Source organism: Palaemon carinicauda, chromosome 8 (assembly GCF_036898095.1).
Source record: "Palaemon carinicauda isolate YSFRI2023 chromosome 8, ASM3689809v2, whole genome shotgun sequence".
In the NCBI taxonomy this organism is placed as follows: Eukaryota; Metazoa; Arthropoda; class Malacostraca; order Decapoda; family Palaemonidae; genus Palaemon; species Palaemon carinicauda.
In genome coordinates, this window is record NC_090732.1 from 81,937,216 (window position 1) to 81,958,438 (window position 21,223).

General features: G+C 39.0%; 1 protein-coding gene across 2 annotated transcripts in view; it reads right to left on the reverse strand.

The window, feature by feature from the left end:
* Window positions 1-1,373: 1,373 nt before the first annotated feature.
* Window positions 1,374-21,223, reverse strand: part of LOC137645777 (F-box/LRR-repeat protein 20) — a 325,431-nt gene continuing 305,581 nt past the window's right edge. For both annotated transcript variants that reach the window (XM_068378688.1, XM_068378689.1), the window contains exon 10: window positions 1,374-4,603. In XM_068378688.1, the coding sequence (XP_068234789.1) occupies window positions 4,496-4,603 (108 nt within the window). In that variant the 3' untranslated portion in view covers window positions 1,374-4,495. The remainder of the gene's footprint in view (window positions 4,604-21,223) is intronic.

Below are 21,223 nucleotides of genomic sequence, written 5' to 3' on the forward strand. Positions count from 1 at the left end.
GTTCCATAACTGATGTGGGTACCAGTTGTTAAGAAATTAAACCAACTTAAAACTGAAGTTAAGAAAATTTTTGACAAATGGAACGTACATTATTACCGTTTGTAAAAGTTTAGGACAATCATAAGACCGTAAGATTATCAAACTGTCAGGGGTAGTTTGTTTTTGCTGACCAAACACAAAGAAAATGGTTTTCCTTTTATGCAACCTGTTTATAAATTTCTAGAGATAAAGTAAGTCAAATATCTGATTTAACATTATCTTTACTAAAAGCTCTTAGTTTGTTATGATCGGCTATGAAACGTGAACAAAACAGTGGTTTCTGTTTTAGATGGCGTTTTTAGGAAAAACATGATAAAAAATCACTCTCACTGCCTTTATTTTGAATTTCTAAGGATGAAATAATACAACATTAGTACTAAAATCCCCATTACATAAACAAAACTTGGCAAGATATCTGTTGCTGCAAAAGCTAACCTATGCACAGATGTGTAAATGCATTAATTTGTTTGTTAAGGTCGGTAATACAATGTAAACAAAACAATGGTTTACGTTTTAGGCGGTGCATTTAGGAAAAGCATGATATAGAATTGACTTTATTTTATTTATTCTGGATTTCTAAGGATACAGCAAATGCTAGCCTAATATACTGATGGTTTTGTTATTCACAGATATGACCTAAATTCAATAAAATCTGTCCTAATTTTTAACCTAGTCTTTTCTAAAGGTCGTCTTATATGCAGAAATATATGGTATGTCATTTATCCCATTTCTTTATTCCAAAATTATTATTCATTACCAGATGTACTTAATTTAACCCTGGAAAGGTATGAAGGGTTGTACGCGACCCTTACAGCATTTTCAAAACCTGTTTTTTCCCCATAAATCATCAGCTGTCTCGAATATGGAAGTGATCGACCTGCAAGGGGTGACTAGTCTACATGCCATTGTCTGCTTTAGGACTGATTTTCGCCTAGCTTCCCTCCTTCCCCGTTTTTTTTACCCCCCCCCAGGGGTCGACCTCGACCCTGACATACCTTTATAGGGGTAAGTGATCCAACAGCAAAGTTATTACATAATTATAAATTGTCGAACAGTGTTGATACTTGTTTGGTTCTTTATAGTTGGAAAGTGTGGGTGGATGGTGTGTCTACCACTTGCATGACATTGGTTTTGGCTTAGATGCCATATATTGCCATGAGGTCCATTTTCCCTCAAATGCTAATTTCTGAATTTTTTTTATTTTTTGCAAATTTGATTTTTTTCTATTTATTTTGAATTTATCTTCAATAATGGCCAGCAGGCAGCATTCCCTCGGCATGGATGTCATCAACACACTTCTAATGGAGTTAAAAAGAGATGTTGATGATAATATGGAGCTTGCAACCACATTCTTCATTTCAAGTGGTAGATTGGGCTGTAAGAGTTGTTGCGGTCTGCGGCCATTTTGTTGACATACCCGAAAGGTAAGTTGGCATATCTCTATATATTCTTGTTCTGTATAGAATTCGTGATATATTGGTATATTTTAATGCATAAATATCATATTTTATAGGAGATACAATGATTTTCTTAAGAAATTTATATTGTGAAACTAGGCCGTCAAAAATGACCTTTAGATTTCGCCCGTTATAACAGTAAATTACATTTTTGTGCACATTTTATTATGTATTTCTGTTCTAGGATAATATGAGTTTATTCAATAAAAAAAATTAGCCTCTTCCTATTTCATTTGGGTACCCCAAAAAATTCATGAAATTTGGACAAATTTTTTTGGCCAAAAAAAGTTACCCTTTTTTTCTCATTTCAGATCTTGACTTCTATGGGTCCAACTCATTTTCAGCAATTACATGCTGTTGCTTTGCCATCTAAGAAGGTGTCCCTAAAGGGATTTATGTGTATATGTATATTTCTATTTTTTGTGAATATTTACGTCGTCTTTTTTTTGTATACTTAAATTTTTAATATATTTCCAATAAATAGTTATTTTGTAGATGGGTATCATTTATATTTTCAGTAGTTTTTAGCATTCTTTGAAGTATTTTTAGCAAGTCAAACAATACAGATTGATGCATAACTAAATTTTTCCTGAATTTTTTTTGGAGTCGGGGTCGCTCGCGACCGAGTATACCCTTAAAGGGGTGTCCGAGTAGCGTACCTATCCAGGGTTAATATAGCACAACAGGCCTAATTATAGCATAGTAAATAAAAATAATCTTAGTGGGAAACAATAATTCCACTTTTATACTGCAAGTACTGTACAAGGGTTGAATAATATGTTGCAAGTTTAACCGATCTGAATTCTGCAGGTGCGAGACATAAAATGTCAAGGTATGGTTTCACAACAAATCAAATTCAGACTTTGTTGCATTTAATATTGTTACTGTAAATATTCGTGGTCTTATTCTTCTTTCAATCCAAGTAAATTTAAAATCTGGTTATACAGTAGAGTACTTCAAAACCTCATAACCCTAGGAGTCGATATACAAAAAATAATTTTCAAACATTTTAGAACAAGGCCAATTTTCTGACAATTGGTCATATGGAATATGAGCTAATACAAGTGCAAAAAAAATTTACTGGTCATTGGCTAGGCCAAAAATTTATTGTTTGCCAAAAAAGTTTGTTTCCCTTTTAATTATTCTAATCAGTAAATAGTTAGCTGTGGTGTGTTCTCAATAAAAATGAATCTAATTTTTAAGAAATTTCTTAATACCATTGCTTTTTCTTAGCATACAAAGTCTGTTATCACTGAGTTATATTCTCACTATTCTTAATTTGTACTAATAATTCTTTGTAAAGCTTCCCAGCTCTTGGTAATTCCTTGCAATCAACATCATCTGTCCAAATATACACCAGCCCTACTCTACCGATGTGAATATAAAGAAAATGGTGACAGCACAAACATGCATTACACCACAAAGCAAAGTCATAACCTTTCCTCTATATAGTTATAATCTTCCAAAAATGCTAAACTCTGCTTATTTATAATTTAACAACTTTACAGATATGGCAACCAACTCACTAAAAGCTTTCTTTTTATTGCCACTTATTTTATTGCAATGTACCTGTACATGGGAAATCCTGTCCTGAGGAACCACCTGGGTCTAAAGTTTCCAAATATTCTGCACATAAGCTCAAGCTTTAAAGGCCAATACAGTTTTCCAATTATCCTGCACATAAGCTCCCAAGCTTTAAAATACAAGATAAATTTAAGTACCTTCCAAAAGACAATAATCCATAAATGTTTAATATTCATTAACCCCTGCAATAACAAGGTTTGAATTTGGATACCAATTGGTGGAAAGTTTAAATCCTATTCAGAAACAAATATGTAAAAATTGCATTTAAGGGTAATTAGATTTTTATAATGTAAAATTTTCATACCAGAAAGAAACCAATTCTATCTTTTTTTTCACTGTCAACTTGACATTCAATCCTTTCCTACTTTGGGGTGATACAAATCCTTTATTTCTTTTGCTGATGACAGTTCGCCTGTAAAATGCATCAGCAAAATCTCCATAATGTTTTCTACATTACAGTATTAAAAATGGTTTACAGAACTTGGATTAACTCTGTATAAATAAAGCTTACCACCCTACCCTCCTTTCTGAGTTTTTGTGGCTCAAAGACACAACCTCATTTGTGGGTTTGAATATAATCTGTCTGAGATAAAGTTAAAAATGCTGGATTCACATGGAAGTTTGAGGGCCATTATGTATAACAAAATATACAGAGCCACTCGTATTCCAAATATAGATCAACTACAACAGATAAAAACTTTCAGATCTAATGATATAAGGGCCATTCCCCTGCACCTGATTAACAAGTCACTTAAGGAAAGAAGACCAAACCTCAAAATTGCTCACTCCTGATCACAAGTAATCAAGATTACACAGCCTGAACAAATCATGTCTCTAAAGAAGCACTTTCATCTTTCTGTACTTTGTATTTTGTTGTATCTAGTCATCAAATTTGGAACCATGAATTGTTTTTCAAATATTAATTTGTTTTACATGTTGTGTTCAAATAAATCCTATAGAGTCACTTGCCATACCCATGAACTTACTTGTGATATTGTGATCACTTGAAGGTAATATGTTCAATTTGATTAATATCAACATTTGGCAATTCAGTCATACTGAAAACCTCATGGTACCAAAGAGACCTTAAACTTATACTCATATGATTGGCAGGAAAAACAGAGTAAACACTGGGTGACACAATACCCAAAACCTTGGTTATGACAACAGGCTCCTCTTGTAAATCACAGCAGTTGAGATTAAAAGCTGTACCCTCAACAGGTTTAGAAATAATTCATAATCACTATTTCAAATACCTTTGTGAAGTGTCTAGGCAAAAGGAATCAACCCTTCTGTAGCACTGCTAATGAGGATAACAGGTAGGAAAGAAGATACAGAAAATAAAGATCACCCAAGGGTTCTTCAAGATGGACCACTCTCTAGCAGGAAGACAGCCCAGGAAACAGATGGCAACCTCAAAGAATGACACAGCACCGACAATACCGTTGTCTAGATCTGCCTTCTGCTGGTTGTGGTGTTTGAGGGGCAAAGTAAGCGTGAACTTTGATGTTAGGCAGATGACTCTGGAATAAAAAAAAAATAACATGAAGGAATTGAATACTAAGTTTTATCGTATATATCCTCTTTAATTAATCATTCATGGTCTTCAATGTAACGTAAAGCTAAACCCGTAACACGCATGCATAGGTTATGCTAAAGAACTGAATTTGTAAAGAAAAAATATAACAGACCCAAGAAGTGATATAATTGAAAAGGAAATAGAAATATAAATCTTATATTTAGAAATTCTTTTTGTGTATATATTGTATACATTTATCCTGCAACTTGAAAATTCTTCCACTAAGCACCTGAAACTGTGAAAACACCCAAGGCCTACGTATACTTTAGCCTTTTATGTATTTTGAAAAAAGGCAATATCAAATCCCATCCCTGTTGCAAATAACTTGTTTTGGAATAGCTTATTCAACTCATCTTGGCAAACATACTAAGGTGTCTTAGCAAAAAAGGTTCAATTGTATACAGTACCTTCAACTGACAAAAAAAGATATTCAAGAAATAGCAATACCGTACTATAGAACTAAACTCTTTTGAATCCTTGTAATGGGAACACAATGAACTAACAATGTATGGTATGTCATTACTAACAAATGCATGTATTTACTGTACCCAAAATTTCCAATACAGTATACAAATTCTATTACTTTATTATTAATACTGTATTTTATTTCAAAAACATATGGGGCTCATGGCAGGTCATGACTGTTCTGATGACAATAGTAGAATTTCATTTAATCAATGCCAGTCTCCACTACACTTCAATTCATATAAGAATAAACTGCCCCCTGTTAAAAAAAAAAGAGGCAATCTTACAGAAACAAATGCTTGAATTCTACAAAATGTAACTTGAATCTTAAGAATTCTGATCTATCAATAAAAAGATATAAGCATTTGTTATATCAACACCACAATGCTGTATCTACTAAAAAAGAAAGGACAACTTAACTGTGATGATCTCTCCATCATAAGACTGCATTGCAACGGAATCAGTAATGTGGGTAATAATCCAAAGATTGACATTCTGAACTTACTTTGTTTTACCAGCTTGAAAATACAATGAAAGTATACAGTATGTTGAAAAGAAAATTTACATTCTTCACCATCAGCAGAGTGAGAGTACTCTTCCCATATGATCCACTCCTTACCCTACTTATTTGATACAGCAATAACACAGATATAAAGGCACAGTACAGGTGTAAGCTGTCCACACCTGTTAGAACTGAGATCATAAAACCATGGAATTATCCTCCTTGTACAGTAGAACCTAGGTATTCTAACATCTCTAAACTAGGACAAATTAGTTTTTGACCAAAAACTTTGATTGAAAAATGGCCCTGTTCTTGAACAAATATTCGGTACTCGACCAATGCGAGCAAAAGCCAGCCGAGCCAAATGCCATCAGTTATGCGTTGGCCATTGTTTCAGATGGATGTAAACATACGCTCTGCCTCATTTTTCGTGTTACACTGGGCTATATATTTGTTTTGCATCTGTTTTACAGTATACTTATCTTAATTCATCAGCACTTAAACAAAGGTCCAAAGAAGAATAAGAGTAAAAGTGATCAAATAAAAAGGAAAATAGTGCAAATAACTATTGAATTGAAAAAGAAAATCATTGCCAGCACGAAAACGGGATGCGTGTTTCGGATTTTGCTCTTGAATACTCTATGGCTAATTCAATGATTTAGACTATTTTAAAGAATAAAGAAATAATAAAGGGAGCTAAATGTTGTTAAAGGAGTGATTACTTTGATGAAGCAAAGGCCTAAGATACTTGAGGTAGTGGGGAAGTTATTTATTTTTATAAATGAGAAACAGTTACAAGGTGATAGCATTAGCGAGGCGTTTATTTGTGAAAAGGCACTAGAAATCTATGAAGATTAAGTGAAGAAAACCCATGGTACAAGCACTACCAGTGATTTTGTATTCAGAGCTAGTAGGGGGTGGTTTGAAAAGTTTAAGAACAGAAGTGGAATACACTGCATAATGAGGCATGGAAGCAGCGAGTTCAGATAAGGAAGCAGCTGATAAATTTGTCGCCGAGTTTGGTAAACTTATAACCAAAGAAGGTTATGTGCCTCAACAGGTGTTCAATACTGACGAAACAGAGTTGTTTTTGAAAAAGATGCAGAACCTTTATTACCAAAGAAGAAAAAGCATTACCAGGGCATAAGCCAATGAAAGATAGGCTTACCTTCTGGTGTGAGGTAATGAAAGTGGAAATTTTAAGGTTAAGCCATTGTCAGTTTATCATGCTGACAACCCAAAGCTGTTCCAAAAGAACAATGTCATAAAGAATAGATAGCCTGTCATGTGACATGCAAATAAAAGGCCTGGGTGACACGGAAATTTTTTACTGAGTGGGTGTATGAAGTTTTTGCACCAGTGTGAAAGCATATTTGCAAGAAAAGAACTTAACACTAACATGCCTTCTCCTGTTAAATAATGTTCCTACTCACCCTCCAGGATTGGATAAGGATTTAGTCGATGATTTAGACATTATCTTCCATGACGAAATTGTGAATGACATTGTTTCCTTGGGACAAAGCATGGGCTTGGAGGTTGACAAGCTATTAGAAGACCACAGTAACGAGCTTACTACAGAAGAGTTGGAACACCTTCAAAATGAACAATAAAAGACTTTGCCTGAGGATATGTATTCTGGGGAGGAAGAAGAGGAGGAGGATATGTATTCTGGGAAAAAAGAGGAGAAGGATGTTTTCCCAAGTTCTACTATTGAATAAATGTGTGCAAAGATAGGGGGGGGGAGTTCAAGCTTTTGTTGAAAAAAGAAACCCATCCTGATACTTTAGTAACCAATAGCACTGTAACCTTTTCAACAATAATGTTAAGTCGCAATACCATAAAATTCTGCAAAAAAAAAAAGCAAAAGTAACTAACATTGTATCAGGTTTCAATTAGAGAAAAACTTGTCCCGAAGCAACAGAAAAGGGAAGAATCCCTTGAACCTCAATTACCAGACATTTTTATGGAAGGGGATTCCCCCTTCCAGCAATTACTCCTCCTTTCCTCCCCACACCGCCATCCACTTACGGTGTCCTATTACAACTAAATAGGAAAGTTTTCTTATGTTAAAATTATTTCATATATTTTTATTTTTTTGAGTGTTTTACAGTGTTGATGTGATGCCAGGAGAGAATTTCATGGAATAAGTTAATATATGTATATGATTAGCTATTTTATAAGTTTTGTTCATTAATTAAACGATAGAGACAAATACATTTAGTTGATTTCATAAAGAGAGAGACTACCATAGAAACGATAGAAAGATGTCAGAGGAAAGCCGGAGAGCAAGTTAAACGTTTACGTTGCAGTTTTGAAAATCAAAACATCCTTGTGAGAAAGATTACTCAGTTGAATGAGTCAGTGCCACGCAATGTTCACTGGCCCACCGTAAGTCTTGCAAAGAAGCCGGTAACAATAACGTCGCTCAGTGTATGACATCACTATTATATCAGAAGAGGGGACCAATAAAATACAAGAACAGTCACATGATGTGATGTAATTAATGCCACACCTATATTGGCCTACTTAAGCGCCTGTGTGAAGGCAGAGCGCATTCCTTCCTCTCAAGCAATCGCAGTAAATGATTCCCCCTTCTCCCCAATCCTGAGGCATGGCCCCACACCAAGTGCCGATGTGACAGGCCCTGAACTAACTTCAAGTGTGCGGTTAAGTTGGCCGCAGGATGAAATAGTAGAGAAGTCCAGTTGGAGAAGCCCTTTTACCTTTCAACCGAGAGCTGAATACATCTACCTCCTGCCGAGATGGTGTAGGAGGAATTTACCCAACCGAGGTGTTGAGTGGTGGACACCAGTTGAAGATCGTGTTTCCTTCATGCCCGCATCAGAGAACTCACGGATTTTGCATCCCAAATGCGAAGTGTGAAGAAGCAGTCCACGGTTGCAGCCTCTAATCTTCAAGAGAATTAGTGTTGTTCCAAGTTGTGCTTTTATTAATTCTACAATGTAGAAGAAATTTGTAAAATTGTTGTACACCAAAGTTCATTCAGTAAATTAGAAAACTAAACGGCATTTTACCTGCACCCATATCTCTTGAGGGTCTTAAATATAAAAGTAAATATTTGCACTGAAGGACAATGTTAGTAACTACTCCGTACATATTAAAAATAAATAATAATTAAAAATAATATAAACGAAGCTATTTCTTAAATATTCTGCCCCGGTAACTCCACATTGGTGGCAGCTTATATGGATAAAATGCCGTGCAATATTTAACAGTGCAAGAATTAATAATAAACTTTTTACAGATAAGCATTGAAGACATTATAGAGTTAACATCAAGATGTCAAATTGAGAGTGAGGACATGAGACAAAACAGAGTTTAAACACAAGGAATTCACCCAAGAAATATGAGTAAAAGAACGTTTCTCTCTCTCTTAGTCATAGTGCAAAATTAAAAGTGTCTCTCAGTATAAGTTGGGAAAATTAAGAAATTGTCTCTCACTTAAGATGGGAAATGTTTACAGTGAACCCTCGCTACTTCGCGGTTCGACCATCGCGGATTCACCACTTCGCGGGTTTTTTTCATAACCCATATATATACATATCGCGGATTTTCCGGAAATTTCGAAAATACCGCGATATCTGAAGACCCCAAATATGATATTTCGTTACCTGTAATTCCATTAATACTGTAATTAGTAATATCTGCTCTTACTGATTGTTCATTGCATTACATATGACATATAATTCAGCACAGAAAGAAATAAAACACGAAAAGAGAATGTGATCATACGATAATTCAGTACTGTATACATTACGTAGTAAAATTAAATCGAACATGAAACGCAAATCAGATGCAGTCATACCATATTAGAATGGTGTAAGGCTGCTGATGGCTACTACTGTACAACAAATGTAATGGATGTGCTTCTTTTCCATGAATCTTTTGTATGTATACGTACGTAGTACTGCATCCAATAATATTCTTTGTTGCAAAAATCACATTTCGAATAAGCGTACAAGAGAGAGAGAGAGAGAGAGAGAGAGAGAGAGAGAGAGAGAGAGAGAGAGACACATCCTACAACAAAAGCGTAAAATAGCGTACGTAAAGCTGTATTATTATTATTGTTATTATTATTATTATTGTTGTTGTTATTAAAATTATTATTGTTATTATTATAATCATTATTATTATTATTATTATTACTATTATTATTATCATTATTTATTATTTATTATTATTACTGTACAGTATACGCAGGGTATCTTGTACTTTGAATTGGTAACCTACGTAGCATATAAGACGGGTTGTGATTGGTTCAAGCGCTGATAGATGACGAATCAGAACTCAAGTTTTGTTATCTAGCCTGTGATTGGTGTTTTGCCCGCATCTCCAACCCGCAGCATCAACGTTTTCGCGGCCACTTTCTCTCCCGCCGTATCGCTGTGTAGACGTTAAATTTGTGAACTTTAATCTGTGCTGTGCGTGACTGTTTTAAGTTGAACTTTTTGTTGAACTTTCTGTTAAACCCTACTGTACAATGGCTCCCAAGCGTTCTGCTTCTACTAAGGCTGGTAGTGAGCCTAAACGCCACCGAAGGATGATGACGATTGCTGAGAAGGTGACGCTTCTCGATATGTTAAAAGACGGTAGAAGTTACGCGTCCGCAGCCCGCCATTTTGGAATCAATGAATCCACCGTTCGCTATATCAAGAAGGACGAGGCGAACATTAGAAAGACGGCTGCAATCAACTTTAGCAGATCAGCGAAGCGAGTCGTTACCTAGCGTAATAAAACGATCGTACGCATGGAAGGTGCTTTAGCTGTGTGGATTGCCGACTGCCGGAAGAAGAACATAGCCTTGGATACGAACACCATCCGAACAAAGGCTTTGAGCTTGTATGAGAATTTTGCGGCAAAGGAACCTCAAGACGACGATAGCGACCATGCTGAAGAAGATGATGATGTAGATGAACCTCAACCAGGGACATCCACTGATTCCCAGCGTCAGAAACAACGTTTTTCCGCCAGCAAAGGATGGTTCGCGAAGTTTCAGAAACGCTTCGCCCTGAAAAGCGTTTCCCTGCATGGGGAGTCTGCTTCCGCTGACACTGCCGCTGCTGAAACTTACGTGAACCAGACGTTCAAGAATATTATCGCCGAAGGTGGATACAAGCCGGAACAAGTCTTTAATATGGATGAGACCGGCTTGTTTTGGAAGAGAATGCCGTCGCGAACTTTCCTGTTCAAAGAAGAAGCCAAAGCCTCTGGCTTTAAAGCATTCAAGGATTCTCTTTACAGGAGGACCATCCCAAGTGCCTTAGAGTCTTTTGCAACGTGAGGAGCAAGGGCTTCTGTGGCCATGGAGAGTGCAAGGCGCACTCTCTCTGCTCCATCTCCAAGGGACCTCTAAAGTACTGGGACCCCCAGGAAAGCAATATGTGCAAAGCCTTGGTTACTGAGGCTTTTGATGACCCCATGACAGCGGAGTCAAAGAATGCAGCACAGAGTAAGCTGCGCAGATGGGTTCGTGGCTTTCAGAAGAATGCCACGGGGCCTTACCTTCCAAATGAACGGATGCGTGCCTATCTGTTCCCTAAGGCAACTGCAGATGCCGTTATTCCACAGCCTCAATCCGAGATCCCTTGAGTCCAGATTTCCATAGATATGGATGTCTCTGACGCGATGAAGGACATTCACCTAGATGAGAGGATGTCGGAGGTGTCTGAGGACACCGAGAAAGACCTTCTACCCTGGCTCCTGAGACTGAAGAGGATGACATCGAATCGGAGTCCGTTTCGTCGGTTCCGGCCCCAGAACCAGTGCCCTCTACGTCTTCTGCTCCTCCATCGCACAACATGGCTAAAGTCTTGGCTAGTCTCTTGACGACGATGGAGAGTCTTCGTAAGCAAAACGAAGAAAGGGACGCTGAACTGAGGAGAAGGATGGACCATCTCGCATCGTCCCGTGGGTCTCAGAAGAGACTCAATGTGAAGGATCTTCCTTCTTGCTCCGAGGTGAACCCTTGGAGGCATGCAGAGTACATGCCTATTACAAATGGGAAGATCTTCATTTCAGAAAAGCTGGGGGCCATCCTCATAGAGGATATTGACTTTTGGCCCAGCTTTGAGTCTTACCCAGACTGCTTCGTCCGCTTGAAGGCGGAACCTGTATCCAAGGAGGAGACAGAACCAAAAGAGGTCATAGTTCTTGACCATGGAAAAGCTCAGGCTTTGCTGGCAAGTAGTCTGATAGACAGGGGCTTCACTAATTCAAAAGTGCCAGCCCTTACCAAGAAACACCCTTCATTCCTTGCCCTAGCTAAACTAGTCTTTCCCTTTGCGGAAAAAGGGTTTAAGGTAGTTATGAAGGCAGTGGCAGCAGGGAAACCTTGCCCTACACTTGAGGAGTGCAGACCCTTATCCCTAGCTCTGCCTACAGACGACAAGGACTGGAAGGAAATATACCTTACCTTCTCAGTTAGGAAGTTGGCGGCAGATATTGCTGGACGCCAGTTCAGGGAAAACCTCCCTAAGCTGTCTGACTTTCTCTTGCGTAGAGAGCAAGAGACAAAGGAGAGACTTGCCGCATCCCTGTCCCTCCAGATTACCTTGGAGGCAATGGCAAGCGATAATAGATCCCCAGACATGTTCATGGTTGTGGCCAAATCACATTTGGCAACGCTGGTCAAAGACCTATATGGCTTCGTTAGGGACAGACGTGCATGTAGGGAGTTCGTGTTTGCTTCGGCTGCGGTGAAACACGAACCCAGGAAGCTGATAGCTTCCAATATCTGGGGAAAAGACCTCTTCCCGAGCGAAGTAGTCAAAGAAGTAGTTGACAAGGCTGCCACGGAGAATTGGAATCTTCTCCAAAAGTGGGGCATGTCGGCGAAGAGGAAGTCTTCCCCGGATGAGGGTCCCCAACCAAAAAGGAAGACGAAGAGACCTAGGTTGCCCTCTCGCCCTGCCAGGAAACAGCAACAACAACTTCCCGCAGTTCCTATGACCGCGGTGCCCCAGATGGTGGCACAACCCCAGCCTACCTACCAGATGGTGCCTCAGCAGCTGGTCGCAAAGTCACCGGCTTTTACTCCTGCTTATGAGAGGCAGACCACTACCTTTCGCCCGAAAGGTAGAGGGTCGAAAAGGGGCTCCTCTTGACATCCTCCAAGAGGAAGAGGGGGTAAGAGAGGACGCGGTCAAGGAGGAAAGTCCTCCGGACAGTCGAAGCAATGAGATGCTTCCGGTAGGAGGAAGACTCCATAAATTTCAGGATCGCTGGACCTTCGATCCCTGGGCCCACAACCTAATCAAGAACGGACTAAGTTGGAGCTGGAGGAGAGCTCCACCATCATTTCCTCAATTCTTCCAACACTCCACCCCAGTCCTGGAAGAATACACCCGAGAACTCTTGAGCAAACGGGTGATAAGGAGGGCAAAGTCCATCAAATTCCAAGGAAGGCTTTTTTGTGTTCCCAAAAGGACTCAGACAAACTCAGAGTCATTCTGGACTTGTCGCCACTCAAGTTCATAGAAAGCAACAAGTTCAGGATGTTAACCCTTCAACACATATGGACCCTGCTGCCAAAACGGGCGTACACAGTCAGGATAAACATGGCAGATGCCTATTGGCATATTCCAATCAACCGCCCACTCTCCTCCTACCAAGGATTCAGGCTACAGAAGAAGAAATACGCCTTCAGAGCTATGCCCTTCGGACTAAATATAGTCCCAAGGATTTTTACAAAAGCTTGCAGATGCAGTCGTTCAACAACTACGCCTAGAAGGTGTCCAGGTGGTGGCCTACTGGTGTGGGCAGCATCCGAGACGGAGTGCATGCAAGCATCCTGGAACATCTGGGATTCTAGATCAATGTCAAGAAGTCTCGATTATCTCCAGCTCAGGAGTTTCAATGGCTAGGAATACAGTACATTGGAACTTAAAAGTCACACCATCTCTCCATTCCCCCAGGGAAGAGGAGAGAGATAGCAGGATCTGTCAAGAGACTACTGAAATCCAACAGGATATCAAGACGCCAACAGGAGAGAGTACTGGGCTCTTTTCAGTTTGCATCAGTGACAGACCCGGTGCTATGAGCACACCTAAAAGATGCGTCAGGAGTCTGGAGAAGATGCGCATCAAACGCTCGAAGAGATCTAAGAAGACCGATACCGACTCGACTACGATCACTTCTCAAACCATGGTCGAAGGCCAAGAACCTGAAGAGGTCCGTGCCCTTACAACTACCTCTGCCTTCAGTCATCATCCATACGGACACATCAAAGGAAGGATGGGGAGGTCACTCTCACCAACGGAATGTCCAAGGGACTTGGTCCTCTATATTCAAGACCTTCCACAGCAACGTTTTGGAAGCCATGGCAGTCTTTCTCACGCTGAAGAAACTAACCCCTCGCAATTCAGTCCACATAAGACTGATCCTGGACAGCGAGGTGATAGTGAGATGTTTGAATCGTCAGGGTTCGAGATCACCCCAAATCAACCAAGTGATGTTGGCCATCTTCCGTTTAGCAGAAAAGAAGAGATGGCATCTATCAGCAGTTCACCTTCAAGGGTTCCGCAATGTGACAGCAGACGCTCTATCTAGGCTCTCACTGATAGTCAGAATGGTCCCTAGACGCAGGATCATTCTCCTTCATCATACGTCAAGTCCCAGAACTGCAGATCAACCTCTTTGCGACGAGCGACAACAAGAAACTACCTCGTTATGTGGCCCCATACGAGGACCCTCTAGCGGAAGCGGTGGACGCCATGTCCCTCGACTGGAACAGATGGAACTGGATTTACCTGTTCTCTCCAACCAACCTCCTATTGAAGGTCCTCAACAAGCCGAGATCCTTTCAGGGAACGGCATCTCTAGTGGCTCCCAAGTGGCCGAAGAGCAATTGGTTCGCTCTGGTATTGGAACTGAAGCTGAGGCTGGTCCCTCTGCCGGACCCAGTACTGACTCAACAAGTACAGAAGTCGACTGTCTTTGCTTCATCACAGAAAGCCCAAAACCTTCATCTCATGATTTTCTCTCCTTAGCAGTTAAGAAAAGGTTTGGGATCTCGAGAGACAGTATAGACTTCTTAGAAGAATATAAGTCTAAGTCTACTAGAAGACAATATGAGTCATCTTGGAAGAAGAGGGTTGCTTTCGTCAATGCAAAAGGACCAAAAGAAATCTCAACAGATTTCTGTTTATCCTTCTTTATTCACCTTCATTAACAAGGTTTAGCAGCCAATATGATAACGTGTAAATCAGCCTTGACTAGTGCTCTGCTATACGCATTCCAAGTAGACTTATCCAATGAAATCTTTAACAAGATCCATACGGCTTGTGCTAGGCTTAGGCCTGCAGCACCTCCAAAGCCTATTTCATGGTCCTTGGATAAGGTCCTACACTTTGCTTCAACAGTGAACAATGAGGATTGCTCACTGAAAGACTTAAACCAGCAAGTTATATTCTTGTTTGCTCTAGCCTCGGGGGCCAGAGTAACCAGCAAGTTATATTCTTGTTTGCTCTAGCCTCGGGGGCCAGAGTTAGTGAAATAGTGGCCCTTTCTCGTGAAGAGGGCCATAGTGAGTTCACAGAAGCGGGAGAACCCAACATTTCTCGCCAAGAATGAGCTACCCACCAAAAGATGGGGTCCCTAGAGAATCTGCCCTCTGAAGGAAGATGTCTCGCTGTGTCCAGTAGAGTGTCTAAAGGTCTATCTTCATAGACCTTATATGGTATATGCAAACCTTTGTTCGTAATCGAGTACAAAATTTACCTGGCTTCGCATACAGCGAGACCTGTATGCTCTTGATGCTATGTTTGTTCATATGGTATATGCAAACCTCGAGACTGTTTCTTAAGTCTAGTATGACTCTTCCCTGCAGGGGGCAGGAAACACTAACATGGTTTATGATTAAAAGTAATGACGTATAACGGTAACGTCATATGTCTCTATGGTCTGGATGACCAAGGAAATATTGTCCTGAGGTTAAGGCACATTTGGAAAATCCACAGATACAGTACTTTCTAAATAATGCTCTGGTAACCTACCATCAGGATGAAATGGCCTGAGCCCAAAAAATGCATTTTGAGCAAAGCGAAAAATCTATTTTTGGGTGAGATAGCCATGTCGTCCTGATGGACCCACCCTCCTTTTCTAGAGAAAAGGCCTTGGCAGGGTCCCTCCAGAAACTACTATATCTGTAGCACCTTGCTCAACGCTACAAGGAATAAAACATGGCGGCGACGTACGCCATCTGGATACTCAGTGTGGTAACAGAGGAAGGGTACCTTGATAACGGCTCCCCTTCAATTTTTTGCCACTTTCCCCCTCGAAGTGAAAACGCTATTCGGGGTGAAGATTGCTATGTGTCGTATTAAGATATACGTCCCCTGATATTATGCGATATCCTTAAGAGAAATTTTAAGGATATTCACGCCAGGAGTTAGAATTCTGGAGACCTAAAGGTAAATTCTCTGGGAATATCACTGTAGTCAAATATACTCTAGGAAGCTACTTATAGGAACCTTCTATCAGGACAACAAGGCTATCTCACCCAAAAATAGATTCTTCGCTTTGCTCAAAATCCATTATATATATATATATATATATATATATATATATATATATATATATATGATAAATTTTGCACATTTAGACGTGTTTTTCATATTCAAATAAGCCATATATATTTTTGATACATTAATGTCTGGATTCTCTTAACGACCTCGGGATCAGAGCCCCAGGCGAAATCACACAAAGACAAGAGCTTGGGTCCGGCCGGGAATCGAACCCTGGTCGGCAAGCTTGTATAGACAGTGGCCAAGTGGCTTAGTCACTGTCTATACAAGCTTGCCGACCAGGGTTCGATTCCCGGCCGGACCCAAGCTCTTGTCTTTGTGTGATTTCGCCTGGGGCTCTGATCCCGAGGTCGTTAAGAGAATCCAGACATTAATGTATCAAAAATATATATGGCTTATTTGAATATATATATATGTATATATGTATGTATGTATATATATATATATATAATGTATATATATATGTATATGTAATATGTATATATATGTATATATATATATGTATATATATATATATATATATGTATATATATATGTATGTATATATATATATATATATATACATATATATGTATATATATATATATATATATGTATATATATATATATATATATATATATATATGTATATGTATATATATATATATATATATATGTATATATGTATATATGTATATATATATATATATATATGTATATATATATATATATGTATATATATATATATGTATATATATATGTATATATATATGTATATATATATATATATATATATATGTATATGTATATAATATAAAATTTTCTATAAGTACACCACCTCCTTTCTGGAAAATTTAATCTAAACTTAAATTAATGGGGTATGCAAGTAGTCTTAACATGACATGCATATGGAAGACTTGCCGGAGCTAGTCGCCACCATTATAGGAGAGAGTGTACTGTAGCATATGAGTACTTGTAAGATATGATAATTAGGATTCACTATTCTCCTCCGTTGCACCCCGGAGGTCCAGAGAGCGTCGGATTAATGAGCAGAGACAGCTTGGACTAGTTAAACATTTGTATTCAAAGAATCTAGTCCGGTACTTGTAAGATTGATAATTAGGATTCACTATTTTACTCCGTTGCACCCCGGAGGTCAGGAGAGCGTCAGAGTAAATGAGTACTAAGACGGTAGTTAAAAATTTTGTAGTCGATGAATCTACTATTATTAGTGCCATGCATCTCCGGTAAAACCGGATCAACGGAGTAGAAAATACCGGAGCTAGAACGAGTACCACATTTATAATCCGATAACCTGTCGAGGGGAGATGCTCCCAATCGTCATGGGAATCACCGGAGATAAGCATCAGTCACTTACACGATACCAAAATAGCAACTACGTTCCTTACTCAAACCTCTATGCCGACGGAGATTCCGTCGGCGGAGCTCCGGCAATAGAGCTCCGTAACGTAATTCCTAACGAATTACTCCCTCTTCTGTCCTGTCCCCTATTTTCCCCAAGTCATAGCGGTGGAAGAAGGGGAGAGACTAAAGGGTGGGGAGGGAGGAGAAAGAGGGGGAACGCAGACGGCGGCCCGGAGAGCAGGCCATGTAGGAGATCCTAACCTAAGTCAGGATAAGGTACCAAGACTGGCATAACACAAAATATTACCGCAAACTACCACTTGAATAAAATAAACTAATAACGAGAGTAAAACTAGCTTGTAGGCAGAATAACCTTATGACACTTTGCTGATAAATAAAAGTACTTGATAAGACAGATAAAAAGAGAGGGGGAGTATCCAGCCTCTCTTTGGACATGTAAAATCTATAAAATTCCATGTAGCCTACTTGTATTAGGCAGGATAGCAAGTACTTAACAAAAGTGAAAAGAGGGGGAAAACTCCAGCCTCCCTTCAGTAAGGTTACCTCTACTCACACTAGAATATAATAAAATATGAACCCTTTGTGAATAAAAACCCGTCACTCTCCAAAAAGCAAAAAATGATACAAGTACAATAGTCATAAAAAAAATGAAATAAGCGAAGAAGAGAGGACTAAAAGGCCAGGACGGAAAGAGATAATTCCTTTCCAGCGTCAGTGATGCAAAATACGTGATACAGTATGTGAAAAACACCATACTGCCCAAGAAGAGGCTCTTTTCTTCGCTTAAACGGACTTTACCAAAATCTAAATACGGGACTCGGAAGCGACTCATGTTTACATCGCAAAAACGAACCAAAGGTGATAAAATGTAACATAAAGGTCCAGAAAATAAAAAACTATAAACTATACAAAACGAACCTTTAAACATGAGAATGCAATGAAACTACCATTGGACCCGAAAAATACCTAACTAGGTAGATAAAAACACAACATGCTTGTGTACGCTCTAAATGACTGCACATGGCCGAAAACTCGCGCCAACAAAAACACGCTAATATGCGGGTTTAAGGCAAAAATTCTTAACACTGAATCGAAAAACAGAATTTAGGGTACTTAACATTGGTGCAGGGGCAAGTAGAGCCTCAGCCATCTCAAAAAAGGTCCAAAAAAAGAGCAAAATGAACGGGCACAAAACAAAGGGTACAACGCTCACGAGTCCAAAATGAAGGATGTCAGATGGCGCTGGTGTCGGGCGGTGGTGGGGTGGTCCAGGCTGATGCGGTGGAGACCGCTATTACGGCACACCCGTCTTGTGTATATTGACGAAGGAATGTTCTAAATGGAAAACGACCTGTGAATACTGTAGTGGCTTTCACACGCCCTTTCTTTATACATGACGCCCTTAAGGGTGCTCGCGCGAGGGTAGTAACCTCTGCATACCAATGCTTTAACCTTCTCTGGTATATTTGGAATATATATTTATATAAGAAAAGTGACACAGGTCTCTCCCCAGAAGTAGATTTTTCCTTCATCAAAATCCCTTATATATATATATATATATATATATATTATTATTATTATTATTATTACTATCCAAGCTACAACCCTAGTTGGAAAAGCAAGATGCTATAAGCCCAGGGGCTCCAACAGGGAAAAATAGCCCAGTGAGGAAAGGAAATAAGGAAATAAATAAATGAAAAGAACAAATTAACAATAAATCATTCTAAAAACAGTAACAACGTCAAAACAGACATGTCATATATAAACTATTAACAGCATCAAAAACAAATATGTCATAAATAAACTATAAAAAGACTCATGTCCGCCTGGTCAACAAAAAAGCATTTGCTCCAACTTTGAACTTTTGAAGTTCTACTGATTCAACCACCCGATTAGGAAGATCATTCCACAACTTGGTAACAGCTGGAATAAAACTTCTAGAGTACTGCGTAGTATTGAGTCTCGTGATGGAGAAGGCCTGGCTATTAGAATTAACTGCCTGCCTAGTATTACGAACAGGATAGAATTGTCCCGGGAGATCTGAATGTAAAGGATGGTCAGAGTTATGAAAAATCTTATGCAACATGCATAATGAACTAATTGAACGACGATGCCAGAGATTAATATCCAGATCAGGAATAAGAAATTTAATAGACCGTAAGTTTCTATCCAACAAATTAAGATGAGAATCAGCAGCTGAAGACCAAACAGGAGAACAATACTCAAAACAAGGTAGAATGAAAGAATTAAAACACTTCTTCAGAATAGATTGATCACCGAAAATCTTGAAAGACTTTCTCAATAAGCCTATTTTTTGTGCAATTGAAGAAGACAGAGACCTTATATGTTTCTCAAAAGTAAATTTACTGTCGAGAATCACACCTAAAATTTTGAAAGAGTCATACATATTTAGAGAAACATTATCAATACTGAGATCCGGATGTTGAGGAGCCACCGTCCTTGACCTACTTACAAACATACTTTGAGTTTTGTTAGGATTCAACTTCATACCCCTTAATTTGCACCATGCACTAATTCTAGCTAAATCTCTATTGAGGGATTCACCAACCCTAGATCTACATTCAGGGGATGGAATTGATGCAAAGAGAGTAGCATCATCTGCATATGCAACAAGCTTGTTTTCTAGGCCAAACCACATGTCATGTGTATATAGTATGAAAAGTAATGGGCCAAGAACACTACCCTGTGGAACACCGGATATCACATTCCTATAATCACTATGGTGCCCATCAACAACAACTCTTTGAGATCTATTACTTAAAAAATCAATAATAATGCTAAGAAACAACCCACCCACTCCCAACTGTTTCAGTTTGAAAACAAGGGCCTCATGATTAACACGGTCAAAGGCAGCACTAAAATCAAGGCCAATCATACGAACTTCCCGACCACAATCAAGGGATTTCTGTACAGCATTGGAGATTGTAAGAAGGGCATCACATGCTCCAAGGCCTTTACGAAAACCAAATTGCAAACTAGGGAGTAGATGATTACCTTCAGCAAACCTATTAAGACGTTTTGCCAGAAGACGTTCAAAAACTTTAGATAATATGGGAGTTATGGAAATTGGGCGGTAATCAGTGGGACTTGAGCTACCACAAACACATTTACATAGAGGAGTAACATTACCAATTCTCCAACTAGTGCTAAAAGCTCCTCTTCTTGCTAACTTGCGCAAAATAACAGATAACTTTGGAGCTAAGAAATCTGCTGTCTTTATAAAAAAACAAAGGAAAAATACCATTTGGGTCTACACCTCCATAAGCATCAAGGTCCATCAACAGAGCTTTAATCTCACGAGATCGAAAAGCTAAACTAGTTAGTTTAGCCTCAGGAAAACAGGAATGAGGAAGTTCAAGTTTTTCATTACTCTGTTTACTGTCAAAAACATCAGCCAAAAGGGTTGCCTTTTCCTTTGGACAGTGAGTGACTGAGCCATCTGGTTTAAGTAAAGGAGGAACTGTTGCATCTACACCAAAGAGTGCAGATTTAAGGGTAGACCACCATTTATGTTCCTGAGTTGTACCAGAAAGTGTTTCTTTTATGGTTAAATTGTACTCCTTTTCAGTTGAGGCATAAACTCTCTGAGCAAAACCTCGAATCTGAGTATAGTTGTTCCAGGTCAAATCTGATCTGTTCCCCTTCCAAAGATGATAGGCCTCCTGTT